The sequence below is a fragment of the Cornus florida genome, unplaced genomic scaffold, assembly GCF_030987335.1.
Source record: "Cornus florida cultivar Cherokee Brave unplaced genomic scaffold, ASM3098733v1 CherokeeBrave_3.0.0_Hap2_Chr10, whole genome shotgun sequence".
NCBI lineage: Eukaryota > Viridiplantae > Streptophyta > Magnoliopsida > Cornales > Cornaceae > Cornus > Cornus florida.
In genome coordinates, this window is record NW_026775580.1 from 92,428,085 (window position 1) to 92,453,269 (window position 25,185).

The 25,185-nt window shown below is 36.1% G+C and overlaps 1 protein-coding gene across 2 annotated transcripts in view; it reads right to left on the reverse strand.

Moving 5' to 3' along the window:
• The window catches only part of LOC132280220 (uncharacterized), a 33,525-nt gene extending 28,603 nt beyond the window's left edge, over nt 1-4,922 (reverse strand). For both annotated transcript variants that reach the window (XM_059782395.1, XM_059782396.1), the window contains exon 1: nt 4,167-4,922. In XM_059782395.1, the coding sequence (XP_059638378.1) occupies nt 4,167-4,844 (678 nt within the window). In that variant the 5' untranslated portion in view covers nt 4,845-4,922. The remainder of the gene's footprint in view (nt 1-4,166) is intronic.
• Between the last annotated feature and the right edge of the window lie 20,263 nt (nt 4,923-25,185).

Below are 25,185 nucleotides of genomic sequence, written 5' to 3' on the forward strand. Positions count from 1 at the left end.
ACCGCTAACTCACAATTCAGTTCTGGTTTGGGGTCCAATGTCCATTAGGATTGAACTGTTAATGATATATATATATATATATGATGTTGTGGCTTTTTGCTTAATCATATAATTTCTTCACATTTATTAAGTTTGTTCATAGTTTTTTAATACATGCACCCAACAGAGATTTTGCCACTATTTTACATCATTTGAGTCTCAATCTCACGCTTGCTGAAAAAGAAGTGAAAGTAGGAGATGAATTGACAAAATCTCTGAGAGGTATGGAATCACATGTTACAATGGTGGCACAGGTTCCTACTACTAAAGTCCAGAACTGTGGATATAACTGGACCAAACTGATCTCTTATGGTTCTGTTTGATTTTACAGTTGCTATGGTCCGCTTCTGGTTCTGGTTCTAATTTTCTAGGAACTGTTGGGATAAGTTTGGTTCTCATTTAGCCCAGGGATGGTACCGAACCGTGTGCACCGCTAGTTGTACTATACACTCGACCTTTTTTTGGAGAAGTGAACCAAGAAAAGGCCCCAACATAGAGGTGAAAGTCAGTAAATGGAATTGAAAAATTAGCCTAATGCTGCATAAAGTTTACTTGGGTTTCTATGTAGTAAGTGAAAATAATCTCATCTACCAGTTTATTAACCACTATTTTTAAAATCAATGGAAGTGTTCTACCAAAGAAAAACAGCCAAGGGAGCACTGTCAGTGTCACTAAGTGGGCTCTCGATTTTTCGTACTTCCTAATTGTTATCCACCATCTCATGAGTTTGTTTTTGAAAACACGAGAGAGAGAGAGAAGAAAAGGAGGGGGGGGGGGGGGGGGGGGGGGGGTGGGGGTGTTGGGGAGGGGAGGGTTTCTGATGTTATTTGTTAACCTTGCATGAAGATCCTGTATGGAAGTGCCCCTAGCTATTTATACCAAAAGCTCACTCCGGATGCTTCATATTCCACCTATAACAACAGTATTCATTCTAAGGGATGGAGAATACCAGAAATACACAAGAAAGTGGTCTACATGGCACATAATCTTGTTCAATGGAACTGACAAATTAATTGAATAATTACTATGGGGGTCATAATAAAAGGTTCCTGACAAACAATCTAGCCTGATGCTGCAATTCCCCTTCCAGAAATGTTGAGCTTAATTGAAATACTGCAAAAATAAACCACCTATTCTGCTATAATCTCCAATATTTAAAAAGAACATGAAGCAAAAACAGAAGTAAGGTAATTGACATGTAAAAATAGGCAGAGACTACAAATCATAGTTTCCTATTACGCCCATGAATCCCACCGCTGGCAAAATTCCATCTTTTGCGAATCAGTGTCTCCCAGAAACTAAAGGCTCCCTCACATGGATTAGTCCTTAGAAGTATTCAGAAGGAGAGGACTCCTCTATTTAATTTACTCTATATGAAAATAGGACCTCACTGCAGAAAGAGCCCTCTCTGTCATTGTAACCTTCAATGCCTCTTTCCTTCAGAAAAATGTAAACACAGCATATCATCACCTCTTTACAGGGGCACGCTATAAACCAAGTCTAGTTCAAATGAACAACTTTTCAAATGAGCTTGAGTTTGCAACAATCTCGGAAGGCGATAGAGACGGGCTTGAAATGCCGTTTGGGGAAGATGAGGAGTTGGCGGCTCTAAGAAGCTGTGATGGGGATAAAGCTCTAGGGCCAGAGGGGTTTACTTTAGCTTTCTTTCATCAGAATTAGGAGGTGGTGAAGGCTGAGGTGATGGGGGCATTGGATTCTTTTTTTCTGCATGGTTCTTTTGAGAAGAGCCTCAACGCTTCCTTCATCACTCTTATTCCCAAAGAGGGTGGAGCATGTGAGGCGAAGGACTTAGTGTTGTTGGGTTGGTGTATAAAATTATTGCAATAGTCTTCAGTTGTGGAGAGTTCTCAAAGGGGTGATTTCAAACTCCCAGAATGCATTTGGTGGAGGGCGTCAAATTCTGGATTCAATTTTGATTGCTAGTGAATGCATTGAGGCTAGGGAGAGAAGTGGTATTCCGGGGGTTGTTTGCAAGCTGGATATCGAAAAGGCTTATGATCATATTTGCTGGAATTTTTTGATGTACCTAAGGAAGAGAATGGGCTTTGGGCAAAAGTGGAGGTCGTGGATTTTTTTCTGTATTTCGACTGCTCGATTCTCTGTTTTAGTGAATGGATCCCCGGCTGGTTTTTTTGCTAGTTCTCTTGGATTGAGGCAAGGGGACCCTCTTTCCCCATTCTTATTTATTATCGTCATGGAGGCCTTTAGCCATCTGATGGGGAGGCCTTTAGCCATCAGTTGGAGAGGTGGATGATATTCATGCCTTGGCATACTCTGGGGTGTGGTGTTGGCTCTTTTCCGATCTCCACTTGGGACTCCCTTTGGGAGCCTCATCAAGGAGAGTTTCTGTGTGGGATCCGATTGTTGAGCGGTTTGGGAAGAGGCTTGCAGGTTGGAAAAAGCAAATGTTGGGATGAATTCTCCAAACGTATTCGGTTCAAAGTTAGAAGCGGAAGTAATGTCAAGTTTTGGGAAAACAAATGGTGTGGGGATTCGGATTTAGCCAGTAGATTCTCTCGCATTTACCGGATTGCTATGGCTAGAGATGTGGTGGTCGTTAACTATTATCGACTCGATAATGGGAAGGTGACTTGGGATGTGTAGTTCCGCAGACAGTTTCACGATTGGGAACTTTTGGAGGTTACAGACTTCCTAGCATTCATCTATAAACAGGTGGTGGTTAGGGTGGGAATGGACGAGATGTTGTGGGTGGGTACCCCGAGAGGAGTGTTCGAGGTCAATTCTTTCTACAAATGCATGTTGGAGCGCCCTGGCCCTATGTTTCCTTGGAAAGCCATTTGGAGGACAAAAGCTCCTCTGAAGGTGGCATTCTTCTCATGGACTGTCGCTTTGGGAAGTATCCTTACTATTGATAACCTTAGAGAAAGAAGTCATATTGTGGTTGACATGTGTTACATGTGCAAGAAGATGGGGGAATTTGTCAACCATCTCCTTATTCATTGCTCAATAGCTAGGGATGTTTGGGCTATGTTTTGGGTTGCGTTTGGTCTTCCATGGGTGTTCCCAGAATCCACGGTCGACTTGTTAAAGACTTAGAAAGGATGGACAGTGGAAAGTCGAGTCAGAGAAGCTTGGAGGGCCACTCCCCTTTGTATTTGGTAAGGTCTGTGGTGCGAAAGAAATAGGAGATTCTTTAAAGGAGAGGAGTCTCCCATTTGGGCTATTAAATACAATATTCTTACTTCTTTATTTTTTTGCGTATATGGGCGGGATTGTAATTCAATGGATAGTCTTTTGAATTTTATGGATAGCTTAAAGCTATAGAGCCGATTGTGGGTCCGCCGTTGTCTTCTTTGGGATCGCTCCCCTTTTGAGGGCCTTTTATAAAACCTTACTTATCCAAAAAAAGTTCCTTTTGGGATTTGAATTTGAAAAAGGAGTTGGAATTGGGATTAGATAGGAATTAAAATGAAATTCCATTTGTATGTTTGGAATAATTGGATTCGAAAGAAAGAAAGAAATTCAATTTTTAGTTTGGATGTAAGATGGGATTCGAAGTGAAAATATTATTATATATAGATATAAAATTGTAAAATGAGTATATAAAAAAAATGAACTTAACTTCTCAAAATGTTCTAAACTAGAAATTTGTCTGATTGCTCGTAAATATCTTTAAAATATGTTTTTTAATAATTCTAGAACCAATTTTATAATATAAATAAGAGTAGGCGCAAATTCATTGAGCGTGATATAATAGTTTAGTGTTTAAACTTGAGTGCAGTTGGAAGATGTGATATGGAATGGAATATAGAGATAAAAGAAAAACTACAGGGTAGGAAGACATTAGACATACGGAAAGTACTCAAGAGATTAGAGATAAATATAAACTAGAGAGTAAGAAGATCTTAGACATTTGTTTCCTTATAGACGGTGTGGGTTTGCATGGATTTGGTGCTTTGGAATTAATTAAAGAAAAATTAGTTCAAAGGATTAAATTTTTCTTCTCCAATCTACCCGGTATTTGAAATCCCATCAATTGTAGTCCCAAATTGATAAAGCAAATTCTTTTATAAAAATAAAAAATAAAAAAACCTATTAGTTACAAGCACAACTTAAATATCCGATTCTACTAAAGTAATACTTACTTTCAAGCTAAACGCAATGTCCTTGAGCTCGGTTACGATATTTCCCATCTTGTAGAGGCTCTGAGGAAGATCGATGTTGCCGAAGTAACTCATTCGGTACTCCTCCACGGACAGAGGATCATCATCCACCTCTTCCAAGGCATTCAGAGAGTTGTCTGCAACCAACAGTTTCAGCCCTTGCTTCCGGGTCACCGGCATGTCCATCCTCGCATATTTCTCGTCGTCGTTCAACACCTTGCGGGGGAATGTTGACCCGTCTTTCATAAATCGATTGAATGCTCTGTTTTTCTTACCTTCGGCATGAGGAAGTTGTTTTGAACGTAAGTCCGAATCCGAATTATTAGTTGGAATATCTGATTCGGAATTGGAGTTGATGGGAGCGAATGTGCGGAGGGAACAAACAGCCATTCGAGAGAGGAGCTTCGAGTAGATTGTGTTGAGAGCTCTTAATGCCATTGTTGCATCTAGGGTTTTTCGGTGTGAGAGGGAGTAGCTTAATGCCATTGTTGCATCTAGGGTTTTTCGGTGTGAGAGGGAGTAGCTTAATGCCATTGTTGCATCTAGGGCTTTCGGGTGTGAGAGAAAATGGGTATAGAGCTTTTGTTGCAAGTTTTTGGGTGAGAGAGATGGGAAGGGTGTAGGTTTTTCTTTTCCTTTTTTGGTTGGGGTGGGAGGCATACAAAACTCCAACGCGCCTTGTGACTTACAAACGCCGCCCTTCCTTTCTCCTTTTTTTTCCCTATAACTGTGGAACTCGAGCGAGTTGTAAGGATAATAACTTAGCCTAATCTGCGCCGCCCCTTCCCCATTTTTTTCTCGAAAATTGTTAGACCCGGTAGATTTAAATTAGGCTGCAACTCAAGCGAACTGGAGCAACTCAATATATAAGATGTTCAATCGAGTCCAATCCTAACCTTACATTCAATCGGATCTTAAACTTAACTCTATATTCAACCCTAGCTATTAAACCCAAGTTCATCTCTTTTTTTTTTTTTTGAACTCGGGTTTACAATTCGAACTTAAATTTCAGGTTAGAAAGTCAGACTAATTCAAGTTATCCATATGACCAATCTCCACGGTGCAAATTTAATGTGGGCTTGAATTACTTTATGATTAAATTACTCTTAAAAAAAGTTTTAAAAACTTATTGCAAATTTATAAATAAATTACCAACAAACTCTTAGAAAATTAATTCTACTAAATGTTAACATAAAATAAATTACGATTTACCAAAGGAAGTTAGAAAGAAAAAAGGTGATCGTAATTTGAATAGTATATATAATGCATTTCAAATAAAAATATATATGGAAAAAAATATATATAGAATCCGGGTTCAGGTTCGACCCGGGTTTATAGCACCTCAACCCAAACTCAACCCTAATTAAGTTTGGGTTAGAATTTTTCATCCAAAACCCAAACTTAATCATAAAAATGATTGTCTAAGCCCATAAAAAATCAAGCTGGGCTTGGGTGGGTTCGGGTTACGTAACCCAAGTTGCACCTCTAATTTTAATATATAATCCGTAATCTCTTATGTTGCGATTTTAGGGCCAATTTGGCACAATGGAAATGAAAGGAAAAAAATAATAATAATGGTAATAAAGATGATAGATTGTTTCTAGTATGAAATGTTGGAAGGAAAATAAAGGATTCAGTGGAATGCAATAAGGCATGAATAGTAACTTTTGTTATCATTTCAAAATGGGATGAAAGACAAATATTTCTAATGCAACTTTGTTAATATCAAATTTGTCATTATTTTATAAAAAATTAAATCTATAAAAAGGGTATAGTTGTAAATTCAATAAAATGGTTCCTTTCATTTCCTTCCACAAATATGATTGCTATTATGTTGCATTTGTTTTGCAGGAATGGAATGAAATGCAAGTATGTAATGAGCATGGGAATATAATGGAATAGTCATTCTAATTTCATTATTTGGTTGCAAATATGATATGTATATGAATAATCATTCTAGTGTTTGGTTGGACAAATTTAAAATTTAGAATATAATGAATTTGAATTGAATTCTCCAAAATACCCCTCTTAATGACAATAATTAAGTTAACAAAATAACATTCTTTTATAATTTTTATAAAAGAAATGGTGGTGGTGTTGGATGGAGATGAAGATGATAGTGGAGGTGGAAAATATACAGTAGTGGTATAGGTGGTGGTTTGGAAGGCGGCGGGTGGTCGCAGTGGTGGAAGGTGGCGGTGGACGACAGATGATGAACGCTCAAATGTGACACATTTTAGCACCTAATCGAGGGTATTTTAGTCCATTCATCTATCTTTATTTTTCCGTTTTAGTACTTATTTGTGTTTTTGTCTATTTCAGGTTAATAAGGTTCAAACGGGCTAAAAATGGTCTATTACAGCCTTTTTGGAATTAAGCAAAAGTTCCAGAAATATTTCAGAAAAATCCAGAAAAAAAGTTAAAAATGCTGAAAATTTGGATCGATTGAAGATTTATTCTATCGATCGAAGATATTTTGGATCGATCGATCGAAGATTTCTTTAATCGATCAAAAATGTGCTGGGAGCAAACTGTTTTATTCCTATGCTCCCGAACTCTACCTACCACATAGTTGCGGGATTAGATATTTTAAGGGTTTATTTTCTGACTTGTTCACTACTCCAAGGACATTTTATAAAGGGGGAATTTGTAATACCCCCTAGTTTTAAAAAGAATAAAATTGGAATTTCAATTATCTTTATTGTTTTTTTTTTTTTTTTATGTGGCTAGTTGCTTAAATGTTTAATTGGTTTATTTGTTTTAAACTGTTAGTTTTGTATTTGAATTGCCTTATTTAGTTAAGTATATATTTTAATTAAATTAATTGTATTTTTGGTTATTATGCTTACTTTAATTGTATTATAAATTATTTTCTTGCATTGACGTAACTGTTTAATTAAATTAAGTGTATGAATTATCTTTTAGGGTTTTAGTATTTTTATGGACTTGCCGACATAATTAATTAGGATTTACGTCTAGGGTTTTTATTGACTTAGGATTTTGAGTTAGTTATAAATATATAACTTATACGTCCCTAGGGTTTGATAACCCTATTCACGACAAAGTGAAAATACAGAGAGTTTGGAGAGAATTGAACGAGAGTAAAAACAGAACAAAACTTAGAAGGAGAACAAAGAGGGCCAAGGGAGAGTTGTGGTGGATTAAACCAAAACCATAGGAGGCTTGAAGGTGGTCAGTGGTTGCCGGAAATTAGGAAGACGACAACACAGTTTTGAGACCAAAGCTACAGGCAAGTTCTTCTACTTTCTCCTTCCCTTTGGCTTGTGTTCTGTGCACCTAGGTAGTCTCTAGGGTTAAATAAATTATAAACTAAAACTTACATGTTAATTGTATGTTATATTGATAATCTGTTTGGGTTGTAATCGAATCTATTACAGAATTCGTACACATCTGTTTTCAGTTTTATTGGAAAAGCTTGTTAGTCCGGTTGTAATTTTAGACTCTAGGGAATTTGTTGAGTCTTAAATGGATCTTGCATGATTATTATATGTCAAATTTCATTATATGTTGTCTGAGAAAGTGGTCTGAAATAAATTCGTTATTGTCTGTTCCAGTTTTGCTCTTTAAGCATGCTAGTAAATTGCTTAGTTAAATCTCTGTATTTGATTTCAAATTGTTGTTCTAAAACCATTGGGAGTCTGTTTTGGTATTAATAAGACCCTAGGATAAGTTTCAGAAATCAACTGAAGGGTGGACATAGGCCGGAGAAGAAGCAGAAGGACGAGGACGGAGCAAACGGGGACTGGAAGCTCTCAAAGGAGGTGAGAGCCGGCTCCATGGATGTGGGAGCCGGCTCCCACACTCATTGAGCCGGCTCTACATTCTTAGAGCCGGCTCCAGGCTCAAAAAAGAGCCTGCTCTTGGAATTTAGAGCAGGCTCTTTCAAATAGTAATTTTCTGAAAAAAATTCTACGAACTGTTTGGATATTATTGGAGCATGGGAACATTTCTATTGACTCTGGGGTTTTACAGAGGGATTAGAAGGTTGGATTTGAGAGTTATTAAGTCCTTAAATTGAGTAAGCTTGACCTCTAAGTGAATGAAATTAACAGTGTGCTAATTTAACAATTGTGCGTACGGGTAACGGCTGGAAGGAAATTTATTGTCTAATTTTAATTTGACAATTTAAGGGGCTATAATATAGTTCTAAATTAAAGTTTAAATGTGTGATGGAGTCTTTTGAATAACAATTAGACTTGTAGCTTATTGGGGCTCTGTGCAAACAGATTAAACAGAATATCAGTATACAACTTAGCACGCAACCTGATGGAGAAAATTAAGTTGCTCAAATTAATCTAGCAATTTATGGGACTATAATGTGATTTAAAAACTTATTTTTAATGCATTATAGAGTCATTGATATATTAGATGTGATCTACGCATGCTATGGATGCTAGTTGTTGAACCTTTAAACCGTTTCCTGCAAATACATGGTTTAACTCTTGGATATAAATTGCTGAAACTATAAATAGTCTTCTGTAATTATTTGGGATGGTTCTGGATTGTAAATTGCTATACTGTTATTTATAGGTTGTAATTTACATGGTTTGGATGTTAATTGTGGGATCTTAGATATTATCTTACAAGTAATTGGATTATGGTTTTGAACTGTAATTGCTGTAGTGTTGTATAAACTATTCTGCAATTACCTGGCTTTTGGTTTTAGTTATTAAATTGCTGTACTGTTATTGATAGTCTGTAATTTTATTCTGAGGTTTTGGATTATTATTCTAGTTTCTCTTCAGCAATTTATTTATTCTTGTTTTTCTTATTTGTATTCTGTGTTCGATTATTGCTAATTGATTTGATATCCTCGGGTTATCGGGCGTGGGCCTGGCCAACCCGCATCCGGAAATTCGGGGGTATCACTGTCGGTATCAGAGCACTCCAGGTTCTAGTATCCTTAGGAGTGTTTTCGTTATAGGACTTCCGCATTGCGTCTCTTAAAAACTTAGAGCCATATTAGGATTTGTTGTACTTTTGTTACGGTTCGGTAGAAGGAGCCAATGTCAATTATATTTCATAGTTATGGAATGGTTGACACTAGGAGGAGGATCGGGTTCAGGGCAAAAGTGATACGGACCCAATAGAGTAAAGGAGGATGTTGTCAAATTCTTGGTCAGAAACAGAACTTGGGGATCGAAGATTTAGTCCTAAGGTTGGCATTACTGGGGAAGTATATGCCAAGACTGGATTAAGATATCGGTGTTTGGTCAGTATATCGGGGCCGGCACAAATTTCGGATATTCTCATAAAGGAGACAAACGAAGAGTAGGATTCTGAAAAGGGTCCTACGGGAGGAAATTTTAGTGTCTCCAAGAAAGGGGATATTAAAGCTTGAAGATGAAGGATCGCACGGAGGTGACCTCATTCATCAGCAGTATGGTGAATAATACTAGTAGAATTAGTGTAGATCAATCTACATGTGGATAAATTTTTGTCGTCTCTCGGAGAGTCAATTGAAACAGTACTATTTAGGCAGTTGGAAATCGGATAGAGTTCTTATTAGAACAAAGACATGATTTTATATCACATTCTGGAGCGAATGGGGATTAGGTTGTGACATACTATGGTACGTTGTAAAACCACGATAGTCGGTTTACATTCTGCGTATAAGGAGGATAAGGGGTAAGCCTTTGGTATTTCCTTAGGCAAAAGAATGTTGCTTTTAAGCTATGGTTACAAACAGGTTTCGAGGTTGGATGATTACCAACGAAACTACGAAATGAACTTTTGCGACATAATTTGCGAACTTGAGTTTAAATGAGGTTTTTTTCTCTGGAATGGAGGATGTTTTAATTAGAAATTATATTTTGGTTGTTTTGTTGCATTGTGTGTATCTATGTGTTTAATTTTGTTATTTTGTGTTTCATTTTCTTGTTACGTGCTTTATTTTTGTAAATTTGTCCGGATTGGGAGTATGGAGTGGTTGGGGACACAAGTATGTGATCAACCAATTATTATTTTGATGACGTGGATAATAGCGCTATGTACACTTGGATTTGTAAATAATTGGTCATATGATTGGGTAGAAACACAAACTCCTAGCCAATCTATTGGACTTGGATGTGCGTCAATAAGGTACATTAATTAGGATGGGATAGCTTAACTACCAATACAAGTCCAATAATTTACAATGATTAGTTGGATATATTCTACGCTAGGTAGGGATTTGTTTTTATAACACTATAAGAATGGTGGTTGTGAATGTCTTGGGGGATTCGTGAGGTTGTGGTAGGTAAAGATCACTGTAATGCCACTATGGATCGGACGGAGGATTTCGGGCTGGTAGGTACTTATTGGGACGACGCCAACTGAGGATAGTGGACTGATTTAAGCTATATCAGTCTATTCGTAATTCAAACATTGTTTTAAGAGGGTGTCATTTGGAGGGGTTGCTGGAATTGTACCTAGAGGAGGAACCAAAGTTTCTACACCTCATAAAAATGTGGAATTTTTTTTTTTGGGTCCTAATTTGCAACAATTAGTTGTTGCTTTGACATTGACGACTATATGGAGGATGGGCAAAGTTTCATAAGTTTTAGAAGCGGGACAAGGAGTCAAATTGACACTACTTATTGTACGAAGGTATGGTGTGATAAAGATAGGATGGTGAGACTGGTTATCTATCATAAGGAAGCGGTACCCGGTGTGCGTGAAAAAGTTATACTGCATGGTTAGCTTTTGACGATGCTCCAAATTAAGTATTGGGTGCAGACGGAAGCTGGTGGTACCAGACTAATGGTACTTTTGGAAGACAGCTTTGGGAGGAAGATGCCAGGACTGAGGGTCACAACACTTAGTTCTTTTCTTCATTCAGGCAGATGATATGATGCACTCACGGTCTGCAGCAGTTTTGCGGGTCAGGAGGAAGGACAAAGTGGTTTTCTTCCAGTCTAATAAAATTAGATGGTCGAGATGGATCATTAGATATCACTAAGTCCTTGCAGTCATTTTTTGTACTGAGGTGGAAATGCTAGAGCATCATTACATATTTAGTTGGGGGGTTGATTTCTAAATTAAATCAGCTCAGATCTTATTTATTTCAAACTAGTGAACTATCAGTTCATATAAATAAAGGGGATTATAAGACGACTTCGATGCATCAATGTGGTGATTCGCACTTTGCGTTAAGTTCTGTTTGGTGGAAGGGAACATGGATGGGGACGCTCGCAACAACTGATAGGAGTTTTCGGTTAGTTATGACATTGGGAGTTGGGGTCTTAGTTTATATACTAATGACACTTGCTTTTACCAAGGAAATTAAGGGGGTCAAATTCAAATATCGGAGCTGACCCTGGAGGCGGTGTTACCTTACTTGGCTAGAGCTTAAGGTACTGGAGGGTTACTTTCTGTTAAGGTTGCCGGAGTGAGTGTGATGTAAATGTTCGTCACTTCTTTTCAATTGCACTCGAATGATTAAGGAACATCAGGACATTAAATGTCCGTTCTAGTGAACCGGTTTAGAAAGAGATATGTGTATAACTGTAAAATGAGTATCACCAGTTAGAAAGATAACTGGCGCTCATTGGAGACTTTTGCCACTGCCTAAATAAAAGTGGGAGTAAGACTAATCAAGAATGGGTGGTTGGTCGAACTTGTCAATATCTATTGGAATTTTAATTCCATGCAGATTAAGAGTAGTGGATTGAGCGAGTTTTCTGCTAGACCTAATTCTCGTAATGTTCACTTTTGGACTTTGTATTAGTTCTACATTGCACTGCTAATGGAGGTATAACCGTGCTTCATATCTCTCAGCGGGAGATTAGATCAAGAATGTATATTCGATCATGGAGGAGATACTTGGGATAGATATCCTAGGTTTTTATGGGAAGTTGGAAGTGTTTACTTCATTTCTCATCTTGATGGCACTAGGAGGTTTGCGTAGGAAGCAAGGTGTTGTCGGGGAAGGTCGGTTGTTAGGTATTAAATTTCTTTTTCATAGATAGTGTTACTAAAACACTAGGATGGATGCATAGACGTTTTACCAGTCTATGCTATGAAATTTGGAGGAATGTGGATCTTTACCCTGTATAAACAAATGTGGGTACGAATGAGTGGTTGCTAAATCCAACTTATATGTTGAACAATTTTTGTGTTTCCTTTATATCGGACCCGTAAATTGTTCTTGGCAGTTTTGGAATTCAGTGGAGCTCCTGCGCAACAGCAGCGTCCACAATGGAACGATAATGAATTTTAATGAAAATAATTCGGGGTTTCGTGAATTCCAAGGACGGAATTCCGTTTGTTAGGGGGGGAGAATGTAATACCCCCTAGTTTTAAAAAGGATGAAATTGGAATTTCAATTATCTTTATTGTTTTTTTTTTTTTTTTAATTTATGTGGCTAGTTGCTTAAATGTTTAATTGGTTTATTTGTTTTAAACTGTTAGTTTTTTATTTGAATTGCCTTATTTAGTTAAGTATATTTTAATTAAATTAATTGTATTTTTGGTTGTTATGCTTACTTTAATTGTATTATTAATTATTTTCTTGCATGGACGTAACTGTTTAATTAAATTAAGTGTATGAATTATCTTTTAGGGTTTTAGTATTTTTATGGACTTGCCGACATAATTAATTAGGATTTACGTCTAGGGTTTTTATTGACTTAGGATTTTGAGTTAGTTATAAATATATAACTTATACGTCCCTAGGGTTTAATAACCCTATTCACGACACAGTGAAAATACGGAGAGTTTGGAGAGAATTGAACGAGAGTAAAAACAGAACAAAACTTAAAAGGAGAACAGAGAGGGCCAAGGGAGAGTTGTGGTGGATTAAACCAAAACCATAGGAGGCTTGAAGGTGGTCAGTGGTTGCCGGAAATTAGGAAGACGACAACACAGTTTTGAGACCAAAGCTACAGGCAAGTTCTTCTACTTTCTCCTTCCCTTTGGCGTGTGTTCTGTGCACCTAGGTAGTCTCTAGGGTTAAATAAATTATAAACTAAAACTTACATGTTAATTGTATGTTATATTGATAATCTGTTTGGGTTGTAATCGAATCTATTACAGAATTCGTACACATCTGTTTTCAGTTTTATTGGAAAAGCTTGTTAGTCCGGTTGTAATTTTAGACTCTAGGGAATTTGTTGAGTCTTAAATGGATCTTGCATGATTATTATATGTCAAATTTCATTATATGTTGTCTGAGAAAGTGGTCTGAAATAAATTCGTTATTGTCTGTTCCAGTTTTGCTCTTTAAGCATGCTAGTAAATTGCTTAGTTAAATCTCTGTATTTGATTTCAAATTGTTGTTCTAAAACCATTGGGAGTCTGTTTTGGTATTAATAAGACCCTAGGATAAGTTTCAGAAATCAACTGAAGGGTGGACATAGGCCGGAGAAGAAGCAGAAGGACGAGGACGGAGCAAACGGGGACTGGAAGCTCTCAAAGGAGGTGAGAGCCGGCTCCATGGATGTGGGAGCCGGCTCCCACACTCATTGAGCCGGCTCTACATTCTTAGAGCCGGCTCCAGGCTCAAAAAAGAGCCTGCTCTTGGAATTTAGAGCAGGCTCTTTCAAATAGTAATTTTCTGAAAAAAATTCTACGAACTGTTTGGATATTATTGGAGCATGGGAACATTTCTATTGACTCTGGGGTTTTACAGAGGGATTAGAAGGTTGGATTTGAGAGTTATTAAGTCCTTAAATTGAGTAAGCTTGACCTCTAAGTGAATGAAATTAACAGTGTGCTAATTTAACAATTGTGCGTACGGGTAACGGCTGGAAGGAAATTTATTGTCTAATTTTAATTTGACAATTTAAGGGGCTATAATATAGTTCTAAATTAAAGTTTAAATGTGTGATGGAGTCTTTTGAATAACAATTAGACTTGTAGCTTATTGGGGCTCTGTGCAAACAGATTAAACAGAATATCAGTATACAACTTAGCACGCAACCTGATGGAGAAAATTAAGTTGCTCAAATTAATCTAGCAATTTATGGGACTATAATGTGATTTAAAAACTTATTTTTAATGCATTATAGAGTCATTGATATATTAGATGTGATCTACGCATGCTATGGATGCTAGTTGTTGAACCTTTAAACCGTTTCCTGCAAATACATGGTTTAACTCTTGGATATAAATTGCTGAAACTATAAATAGTCTTCTGTAATTATTTGGGATGGTTCTGGATTGTAAATTGCTATACTGTTATTTATAGGTTGTAATTTACATGGTTTGGATGTTAATTGTGGGATCTTAGATATTATCTTACAAGTAATTGGATTATGGTTTTGAACTGTAATTGCTGTAGTGTTGTATAAACTATTCTGCAATTACCTGGCTTTTGGTTTTAGTTATTAAATTGCTGTACTGTTATTGATAGTCTGTAATTTTATTCTGAGGTTTTGGATTATTATTCTAGTTTCTCTTCAGCAATTTATTTATTCTTGTTTTTCTTATTTGTATTCTGTGTTCGATTATTGCTAATTGATTTGATATCCTCGGGTTATCGGGCGTGGGCCTGGCCAACCCGCATCCGGAAATTCGGGGGTATCACTGTCGGTATCAGAGCACTCCAGGTTCTAGTATCCTTAGGAGTGTTTTCGTTATAGGACTTCCGCGTTGCGTCTCTTAAAAACTTAGAGCCATATTAGGATTTGTTGTACTTTTGTGCTACACTTAGTTTATTTATCGGTTAGGTAGACAATTCATACATGAATTTGATGGTCCATGCTTAATATTGCAATAGTAAACGTATTTTGTTTACAATAATGTTTTACCCAAATTATTTGAAAGTGTGTGGTTTGGTGAACAAGTTTGGTGGCAATTTCAATAGACCCCAAGACGTCACTTCTCATCTCTTAAATCCCTAACTCAACTTAGTTTATTTTAATTGCATTTTAATTTCCTTTCATCTTAGTTTAATCAACCGATCTCTCTCTTTGCAATCAATTGGTACATTAGAGTCGAAGTTAAATTCCAACACGTATAATCTATGTGGATGATCCCTACTCACTATACTTCAGTAGTTATAGTGGTGGTTTTATAAATGTAAATTTGACTAGAAAGACTTCTGAAACCACATTCATATTTTGACCTTGCGAAGCGACCAGTCACATTACAAAGTCCGTTTTCTAAACACATAGAAGAAAGGCTCGTCAAATTTTGGTGCCTTTGCCAGGGATTAACGGTTTTGTTGGAATTAAACTAGACAATAGTGTTCATTAGACTGCTTCTATTTTTATTTTATTTTCCATTGCATATTCGTTTCTCATTCTTGATATTATTTGTCAATTAGGTACTTGTAATACCCCTGATTTTGTAAGGGTTATAATTGGAATTTTAATATTTATTTTATTGTTTTCATTATTTATTTTAATTATTTTTTGGTATTTATGTGGCTAGGTGCTTAATTGTTTTATTTTTTTTTTTGTTTCCATTTGATTTAAATTTAAATTTTGTATTTGAAGTTGCCTTATTGGATTAATTATTCTATTTAGTTTGATTGTGTTTTATTTTTCTGTGATTGCGTTAGGTTCGGTTTAAATGCTGTGTGATTTTATTTATGGAATTAAAGGAGCTAATTAGGTTTAAATTATAAATGAATTAAATTGTAATGTTAATTAGGGTTTGAGTTTGGTACATCTCACGCCGACTAGAATTTAGTTTTCCATCGTGGAATAGGATTTGGGTTTAGGGTTTCTTGGGGCTTATATATATATATATACTGCTATGGTCTTCAAAGGGTGGAAACCTTATACACGTACAATATAATGGAGAGAGAACAGAGAGGGAACAGAGAGAGATGGTGAGGAAATGTAATACCCCTAATTTCAAAAGAGATAAAAATAGAATTTAAATTTTATTTTTGTGCATTTTAAATTGATTTTGTATCTATATGCTTATGTGTCCAATTGTTTGTTTATTTTAATTCATTGTGTTATTTTTTTTTATTGTTTGTTTATTTTAATTAAGGGTGTAATTCTTTATTTGTTTGTTTATTTTAATTAATTATTTTATTTATTTTATGTGTTTTAAGTGATTCGTTGCTTGCTTATTTGATTTAATTAATGGGTTTTATTAAATTAATTATTTATTAAGTATTTAATTTTTGAACAGGGTAATTATGTAATTCCCATTAACTGGGGTTTTAGATACGTTTTAGTTAGGGTTTTTGGAGCCGTCTCATAAGCATCTGATATGTAACTAAACTAGGTTACTTTGTGGGCCGACGAAGTTAGGGCTCTGTAGATTAGGGTTTTAATCTAGCAATTATAAATACCTCAGTATATGTTAAACCTAGGGTTACATATTGTCGTAGCTTTTACACGGAAAAGTCTGCCAAATAGAGAGAGTTACAGAGGGAGTTTTGGTGAGAACAGAGCAGTTTGTGAGAATTTCGACTGGGGTTCCAAGGTTTAACCAAGGAGAAGGAATGAGCAGAGGTTCTAGAAGGTTAGACAAGTTTCAGTGGATGTTGAAAAAACTGAGACCAACGGCAACAAGGGTTTGTTTGCAAACCTATTCAGGCAAGTTCTATCTTCCTCTTTCCCTTTGGGCCGTGTTCTGTGCACCTAGATAATCTCTAGGGTTTAATCAAGCAGAAACTGGAATTGATATGTTTATTATGTGTTATATTGTTAGTCTGTATGTGTTGAAATCAATATCTGTTACAGTGTATGTAAGTGTTGTTTCAGTTTTCTGTACTTTAAGCATATGGTTTCTATCGTAGCCTTAGTTTCTGTATTTGATTGCAACTCTTGTAGACACAATATAGGAACTCTACTGGGGTTATACAAAACTCATAGGGATGTTATTATTCTATTTTAAATACGTGTGCAATCTGTTCCGTTTCTATTTCTGCATATAGTTTCAGTTTTGATACTAAAAGCTTGGTAAGTTCAATAGCAACCTTAAGCTTTGTAATTGATTTAAATTACTGTAATCAAACCTTGGAGATGTTAATAGAGTGATAATAAACCCTTAAGATCAGTTTAAGAAATAAACAGAAGGGTAGGGACTGACCAGAGAACGAGCAGATAGGTAAAAACGGAGCAGAGATGAACTGGAGGCTCTCAAGAGGGAGAGAGCCGGCTCTAGAAAGTCAAGAGCCGGCTCCCCTTCAGCAAGAGCCAGCTCCTAGGGAATTGGAGCCGGCTCCAATAGGGGAAGAGCCGGCTCTTCCATTCCAAGAGCCGGCTCCAATTTGTTTTACGTCCAGAAAGTGTTTTCTAGGGCTCTGTTTGGTGTTTTGAGCACTGTTTGAGCTTCTAAGTGATTCTAATGAACTGTAGGGACTTAACAGAGGATCTAAGTAGTTAATTCTAAGTGTTATTAAACTTATTGTTGTATGGTTTAAGTCTCTAAGACAAAGGATGAAGCAGTGTAAAAATATACAACGGTGTATGCTACTAACAGAGAAAGGAACTAAATGGCTTGATTAAATTTTAGAAATTTAATGAGACTTCACGGAGGGATTAAATAGTTAATTTTTGGGTGTTATTAAGACCCTAAATTGATTTAAGGTTAATTCTAAATTAACGGATCAAACTGTATAACACTTATGTACATTGTATACGGTTAGTGGATAGAAGAAGTTTTAAATACTTAAGCTTATTTTTAGGCATTCCAGTGGGATTTAATATATTTATAAAATGGTTTTAAATTTATTATAGGGTCATTGATGTGTTAGATGTGATTTATGCAGGCTCTGGATGTTAGTTGTTGATTTATTAAATCATCTCCTGCAACTATATGGTTAATTGTTTGGATTTAAATTGCTGAAACATTTAAAAATCTTCTGTAATTATTTGGATATTGGTTTTGGATTTTAAATTATTGTACTATTATTTATAGCCTGTAATTTACATGGTTTTGGATTTAAGTTATTGGAATACTAAATGCTATTCTGCAATGATATGGATAGTTGGTTTTGGACTATAAATTACGTGCTTATTATTTATGCCTTGTAATTTACTTGGAATTATGTATTGGAACATAATTGCTGAATTCTTATACTTAATTCGGTCAATTATTTGGAATCATATATTGGATTATAATTGCTGAATTCTTACATTAAATTTGGCCAATTATTTAGAATTATGTATTGGATTTTAATTGCTGAATTCTCACATTAAAATTCTGTCAATTATCTGGGTTTGGTTTTGCATTGTAAAATACTTGCTTATCATTTGAATGTTGTAATTTACATGGATATGGAGGATTGTATGCACCGGTATGGGACGGTGACATACTAGGTATGGTTTAGCTCAAAATGCTAATTCCTACCTTATGGATTTTAATTGGTAAGCAGATTTGCCTGTTCTATCAATTATATGGATTTTGTGGATTGTATGTACCGGTATGGGACGGTGACATACTAGGGACAGACTGATTCAAAATACTCAGTCCCACCTATTTTGGGAAGAAGGGTACGAATTATAAAAACATAATTCTCCTTATATTTAAGTTTGTGCAGTTGAATAAACTGAACGACTTACTGGATTTCTTATATAAGTCTGTGCAGCTGAATAAGCTGAACGATTTATTGGAGTTCCTATGGATGGATTTGAATGGACTTTAAATATATGGTTATGGTACCACGAGATGAGCTTTAGTCTCAGACTCGTTGGTTAGGACGCGTATATGCAGTAGATGCGTAGCTAGCTATAGTAGGTTGAGGTTTACCCTGTTAAGTCTAGGTACTCATGCCCACCTTTGGGTGCGTTTTCGCATGTTACCTTCTATTCAGGTTGAGACCCCTATTGTAGTTCAGTGAATGTCCCATAGTGTGGATATATATATGTATGGACTAAATAGATATTGTGAGGTATCTACGGTGTATCTGCGTATCGGGTCACTGTATGGATTGCAGTTAGATTAGAACTTGCTCGTGGGCCTGACCCACTCTTCTATTATTCTTTACAGGTGTTCGTTAGTTCCAGGCTGCAGAGCTTGATCGTGCTGAGCAGATACAGTTGTTCACTCCACCGATGACATAGGAGTATATTTTGTGTGTAGACTTGGGTTTTGTTTCCCGTCTTTTGAGTTCAGTGGGTTATTTTAGGGGTCCACTAGATGGATTCCCGAGTTGTATTGGAGAACGATATGTGTTCGTGGTGAATCAGTTGTATCTGAAATATCTTATTTATCAATGGAGTTATTTTTCTGAGGTTTTCAAATATTGGATTACTCTTTTAGTTTTCATTTCAGCAAATTTTATTTATCTCTTTTGATATAATTATTCTGTGTTCGTTAATTACTAATTTGTTTGATATCCTCGGGTAATCGGGCGTGGGCCTGGCCAACCCGCATCCGGAAATCTGGGGGTATCACAGGAAAACAGAGGAGGAGACGAGGGTTTTGGCCAAGAATTAAGGCTGAACCAAGGAGAGGAAGGGATGCTGCTCATGGGTTGAACCTATGACAACAATGGAGTGGATGATAGTCAAGAGGTCACCGAAAAGTCTGGACAGAGGACGGCAAACTAAAGTTACAGAGGCAAGTTCTATTCTGTCTCTCTCCCTTTGGCTTGTGTTCTGTGCATTCATAGCTGTTCTCTAGGATATTAAACGGATTATGCATGCTTAGTATATGATAAATTAATTATCTATAGGGGTTGAAATTAAACTGAAATCATTTTATTTTTAAGTTTGGTTTCACTATTAAATCTGTACGCATGCTAAATCGGTAGTACGTTTAATCTCTGTATTTGTTTGCAACCATTGAATATAAAATAGGGGAGTGCTACTGGGGTTATATAAAACTCATGGGGTCAGTTTTATCCTATTTAATTATGTGTTGCAATTTAATCTGTTTCAGTTTGTGCTTATTGAGTTTCAGTGTTAATCTTTAAGCATATTCTATTTGGTAAGTGTTCTAAGATTTTTCAATGATGCCCACTAGTGTAACTAATGTTTAAGATGTTACTGGATACTCCTAGAACCCTTAGAATCAGTTTTATAAATCAACTGAATGGTAGAAATATGCCAGAGATGAAGCAGAGGGTCGATGCCGGAGCAAAAAGGGGAACGGAGCTCTCAAATAAGGTGAGAGCCGGCTCCAGGAAGTTGGGAGCCGGCTCCCCCTTCATTGAGCCGGCTCCAAGAGTATAGGAGCCAGCTCCAAAGTGTTTTGGAGCCTGCTCAACTTGTCTAGAGCCGGCTCCACTTTTCTCCGACGTTCGGTGGTTAGTTTTAAGGCACTGTTTGATATTTTTGGCACTGTTTGAGTTCAAATTAGACTTTCTGAACTGTGTTGAGTTAGGGAAAGGTTTTTAAAAATTAATTCATGAAGTGTTTAAGCCTTAGGGTGCATTAATTTAACTATATGCTAATGTTTTAAACCGTAGGAAAATCTAAGGCAAGTCGCAGGCAGTTTACGGATTTAGCGGATCGAAAGGATTTAACTGTGCAAACTGTGTCTAAAAATTAAAAAGAGTTGGAACATGGATTCCAAACATTATACCATACTATCTTTAATAAATTAAGGTCTTAGTACTCATGAGTTTAACCGTAGAAAAGTATATAACAGTACAGGCGATTAACGGATGGAATGAGCTTAATTGCTTAAGTAAACTTTAGCAATTTAACGAAATATTATTATAATTATAAATCTTAATTTTTGGTGGCATGCTAGGACCATTTAATTAACAAGTTTGGTCTGTGTATAGTTTGGACATTATTGGTTAAAATATTAAATTCTTTTCTGCAATACATGGATGTAAGATTTGAATTACAATTGTTGTAATATTAAGCATTACACTGCAATTATTTGGGTTAGGATTTGGATTTAAATTGTTGAACCAGTACTTAGGCTTTATAAATCTAATTCAATGCTTGGCCTGGAATTAATTGAGGAATTATATTTATATTTTCTGTCAATTAACGGGATGGATGCTGGATTTTAACTTAATGAGTTACTAAACTTTGTCTCGTTTAATTACATGGATGGATTTGTTTTTGGATATTAATTGCTGAACTATTATTAATAGTCTATAATTGTTACATGATCGTGGATTTAATTGCTGAATTATTATATGTTCAGTCAATTACATGGATATGGAGGATTGTATGAACCGGTATGGGACGGTGTCATACTAGGTTTGGACAGCACCAGTTGCTAAAGTCCTACCTATACTGGAATAAGGGTTCGGATGATTAAAACAGAATCCACCCTAAATACTTAAGTCTGTGCAGTTGAATAAGCTGAACGACTTACTGAATTTTTTATGGATGAATGTGAATGGATTTTAAATATATCATTATGTTACCGTGACAAGAGCTTGAGTCTCGTAGTCGACGGTTAGGGTGCGTATATGCAGTAGGATGCGTAGCTAGCTATGTTGGTTGAGGTATACCCTGTTAGGCTTAGGTAGTCATGCCCACTCAGGTGCGTATTGCATGTTACCTTCTATTCAGGTTGAGACCCTCAGCATAGTTGGTGAGAGTCCTGTAGTATGGATATATATTTATCTATTACGGACTATATAGATATGTTTGAGACGTCTAGGATGTATCTGCGTATCGAGTCTCTGTTTGGATTGTAGTTAGGATAGAACTTGTTCGTGGGCCTGACCCACTATTATTTTTCAGGTAACGGACGGTTCCAGGTCTTAGAGCTTGTTCGTGCCGAGCAGAGATGACTACTCATTCTATCGACGATGTAGGGGGTTCTTCATGGTTTAGCAGTGGACTTCTTTTTAGTTGTTCGCTTTCCAGTATTGGCTTTTGATTAGGGGTCCACCAGATGGATTCCCGAGTTGTATTATAATTGGAGGAGTTGGATGTAACAGACTAGTTCTTATTTATAAGATTTATTCTGAAGTTTTCAGTAAAGGATTTGCATTTAGTTTCTTTCCAGCGAATTTTATTTACTCATGTTTATCTTAATTATATTCTGTGTTCGATTATTGCTAATTGTTTTGATATCCTCGGGTAATCGGGCGTGGGCCTGGCCAACCCACATTCGGAAATCCGGGGGTATCACAGTACTTGAATACAAGAAAGACAAACTTTGGAACTTGAAGCAATCATTTGAGCTTAAAGCTAATATTAAAATTTGAAATTGCTTAAGGACCATTGTGAGCAATTCTGGGAACTCTTGTATTTTAATTGTGCACTTCTTTGCATGCTTGTGATAGCCCTTGTTGAGGCTCGTTATATTGCTTAAATTTTTTGTCCAAGCATCGACCCGCGTGGAGGCCAATATTTTATTACATTTAGATTTTTAATTGTGAATAGAGGACTTGTTTGATCCAAGTTTGGGGGGAAATTATATCCCTTCACCTTACACTCCTCCGTCATATTTTAATCCTTATGAGATTGAGTTCAATGTTCAACATGCATCATTTTATCATGGACTTAATCACTCTTTTAATCCTTCTTATGACTACTACCCTCCCCCACCATTTTATGAAGAACCACCTCCATTACCTTGTTCACCCGAGTTTCAAGAAAAAGTGTTAGCTCTACTTAATGGGCTTAATTCACACACTCAAGATATTAATTCTCATTTTCCAATCTTAGCCAAGCTTGAAGCTCAAATTGAGCAAATTGCAAGTACTCTTTCTCGTTAAGAGAAGGAGGAAGAGGCAACTGAAAAAATGGCAAGAACTTCAATTTGTATAAATGAGGATAAGGAGATCGAGGAGGATAAGAAAAATGATCTAATGCCTAGCACTCTATCTTGTATAGAGGATGAAGTGGCAAGTGAGTTAGTGGCTACTCCAATAGAGCACAACATGATTAATGAGGACTTCCCTTGTTTTGATCATGATTTTATCCCGGCCATTGTTACTTTAGAGAGTGAGGAAATGTTGACCACTATAGAGGTAGAAGAGATGGAGGAGGAACTTGTTGAAGAAGGCCTTCCTTCTATTATCTCCAAAAATCCTCTCGAGACATGCCATTTTGAAATGTATAAAAATTGTGGTTTTGACCTTAAAAGCTCCAAAAATGAAGTGAACTCTCTAATGGACTCCTTAACTAACTTAAAAGGTGAGTAGATGGTGATTTTTAAGGAAGGGAAAAAGAATGAAGAGAATGTAACTTCTATTAATCCAATTGAGTCTTTGAAATACTTTGCATTGCTAAGTGTAAGGCCGCCCATCGTTGATTTTATTTTCAAGACCGTGGATGAAAAGAAACAAATTGTATCTTCCATAATTTCTTTTCAAGTCATTCTTTTGGAAGATGATTTCTTTGGTGTAAGTGAGGCATTAATGAGAAAATGGAAAAGAGGGTCAATAAAGATGTTTCATATCCGGTTTTGGATACATTTGACTAGTAAGTTGAACCAACGTCTTGCTAAAGACGTTAAACACTAATATTCGTAAAGTTTCACAACTTTATTCCTTCCCCCTTTTTTTATTTTTTTTTTTCTTGCGGCGCCTAGATACGTTTCATTGTACGTCATTGTCAAAAATCAGGTTTTTAGACCATATTCATGCATTTTGGGCCCTTAGAAAATTTCTGCATTTGAAATTTTTTCGAAATTCAGCAATTTGTGTCCAGGTAGTTCGATCGATCGAAGACTTTTTCGATCGATCAACACTTATTCCGATCGATCGAATATGGTCTCAATCGATCAAAAATAATTTCGAACGATCGAAATTGCGTCGAAATTTTTTTTATTTCAAGGCAATACTGTTCATGTTTTCGATCGATCATGGCCAGCTCGATCAATTGAAGTAAATTTCGATCAATCGAGCACTGTTCAAAAAAAGAAAAAAATTGTATCCCTTATTTCCTTGCATGTTTATTTGTTTTATTTTTGTGTGTGTGTACATACTTGTTATGTCTAATAAAATAAAAAATTAAAAAAAGTTTTTATTTTCATTTTTCATTATTTTGTTCTTGCATTTTTTTTTTTTTTTCTTTTTGTTTTTCATTTCTTGCATTGTACATATTATTTCATTGCATTTTACCTTCTTTATTTTTCTTTTTGTATTTTGTTCATACATTTTATTCTTTATTTTTCTTATATTTTGTCTATACTTGCTTTCATAAAATGAAAAATATAAAAATTTATTTCACCATTGTGCCCTTATGTGTAGTCATGCTACTTTCATATTTTCTATTGGGCTTGATCTTATATCTCTCATTCATATTATGCTATATTGCCTTAGAATGATTGATTTGGTTATCTTTATCCCATTTGATATTTGATGCGAGTTTGCTAGCGTAGTTATTCAAGTAGGTTATTGATTCCAAGTTTGGAGGTGCACAATTTCCCAATGGATTACTACTAGGCTTCATGTCTTTGCCACCATGGTATATTCTTTCCATATTTTCCATTGTTCTCATTGCACGTTGAGGACAATGTGCGGTTTAAGTTCGGGGTAAGGTGATTTTGTTGTATTCTACTTAAGTTTGAGACTTAATTGCATGATTGAGATTTGAGATCCATTTAAGTTATGATTTTGATCTTTTGAGGACCATCATATTTAGAATTTAAAAATTGCTTGACTTGAGAGTTCAATACTCCTTGTATGCCTTGTGGATGCCATTTAAGAGTAAATTTTTTGAAAGATTGATATCATGCTTGCATTTGTGATTCACATCATCTTGACTTTATGATTGCTTTGAGATTCTCCCTAGGATTCTACACTAGCACATGCGCACACTAGTATTCATTTATGGAGTACATCATTTGTTGATTATTGATTTGGTTATATCCCAATTGGGCTAGTAGTGCATTAAAAGCTTTCATCTTGACAAAAGTGGATAACAAACCCTTTTCATTGAGTAGCCAGGATTCTAGCCTCATCAAGCATTGAATTTATCGCGCCGAAAGGTGGAGGGTTCAAACTCTAGGTTAATAACTTGATTAAAAAAAAAAAGTAAGTTTGCAAAAAATAAATTAAAAGTGAGGACTTCTCCCAAAAGGTGAGAAGTGGGAAATGATTAGATGGAGGTTGTTTTGATTTGTAACCTAGTCGATTTGAGCTTGTAAATCCTTAGGGATGTTTGAACACCTAATGCCCTAAAGCCATCCTGTTTGGGAGTCATTGACCTAACGCTCGACCTCA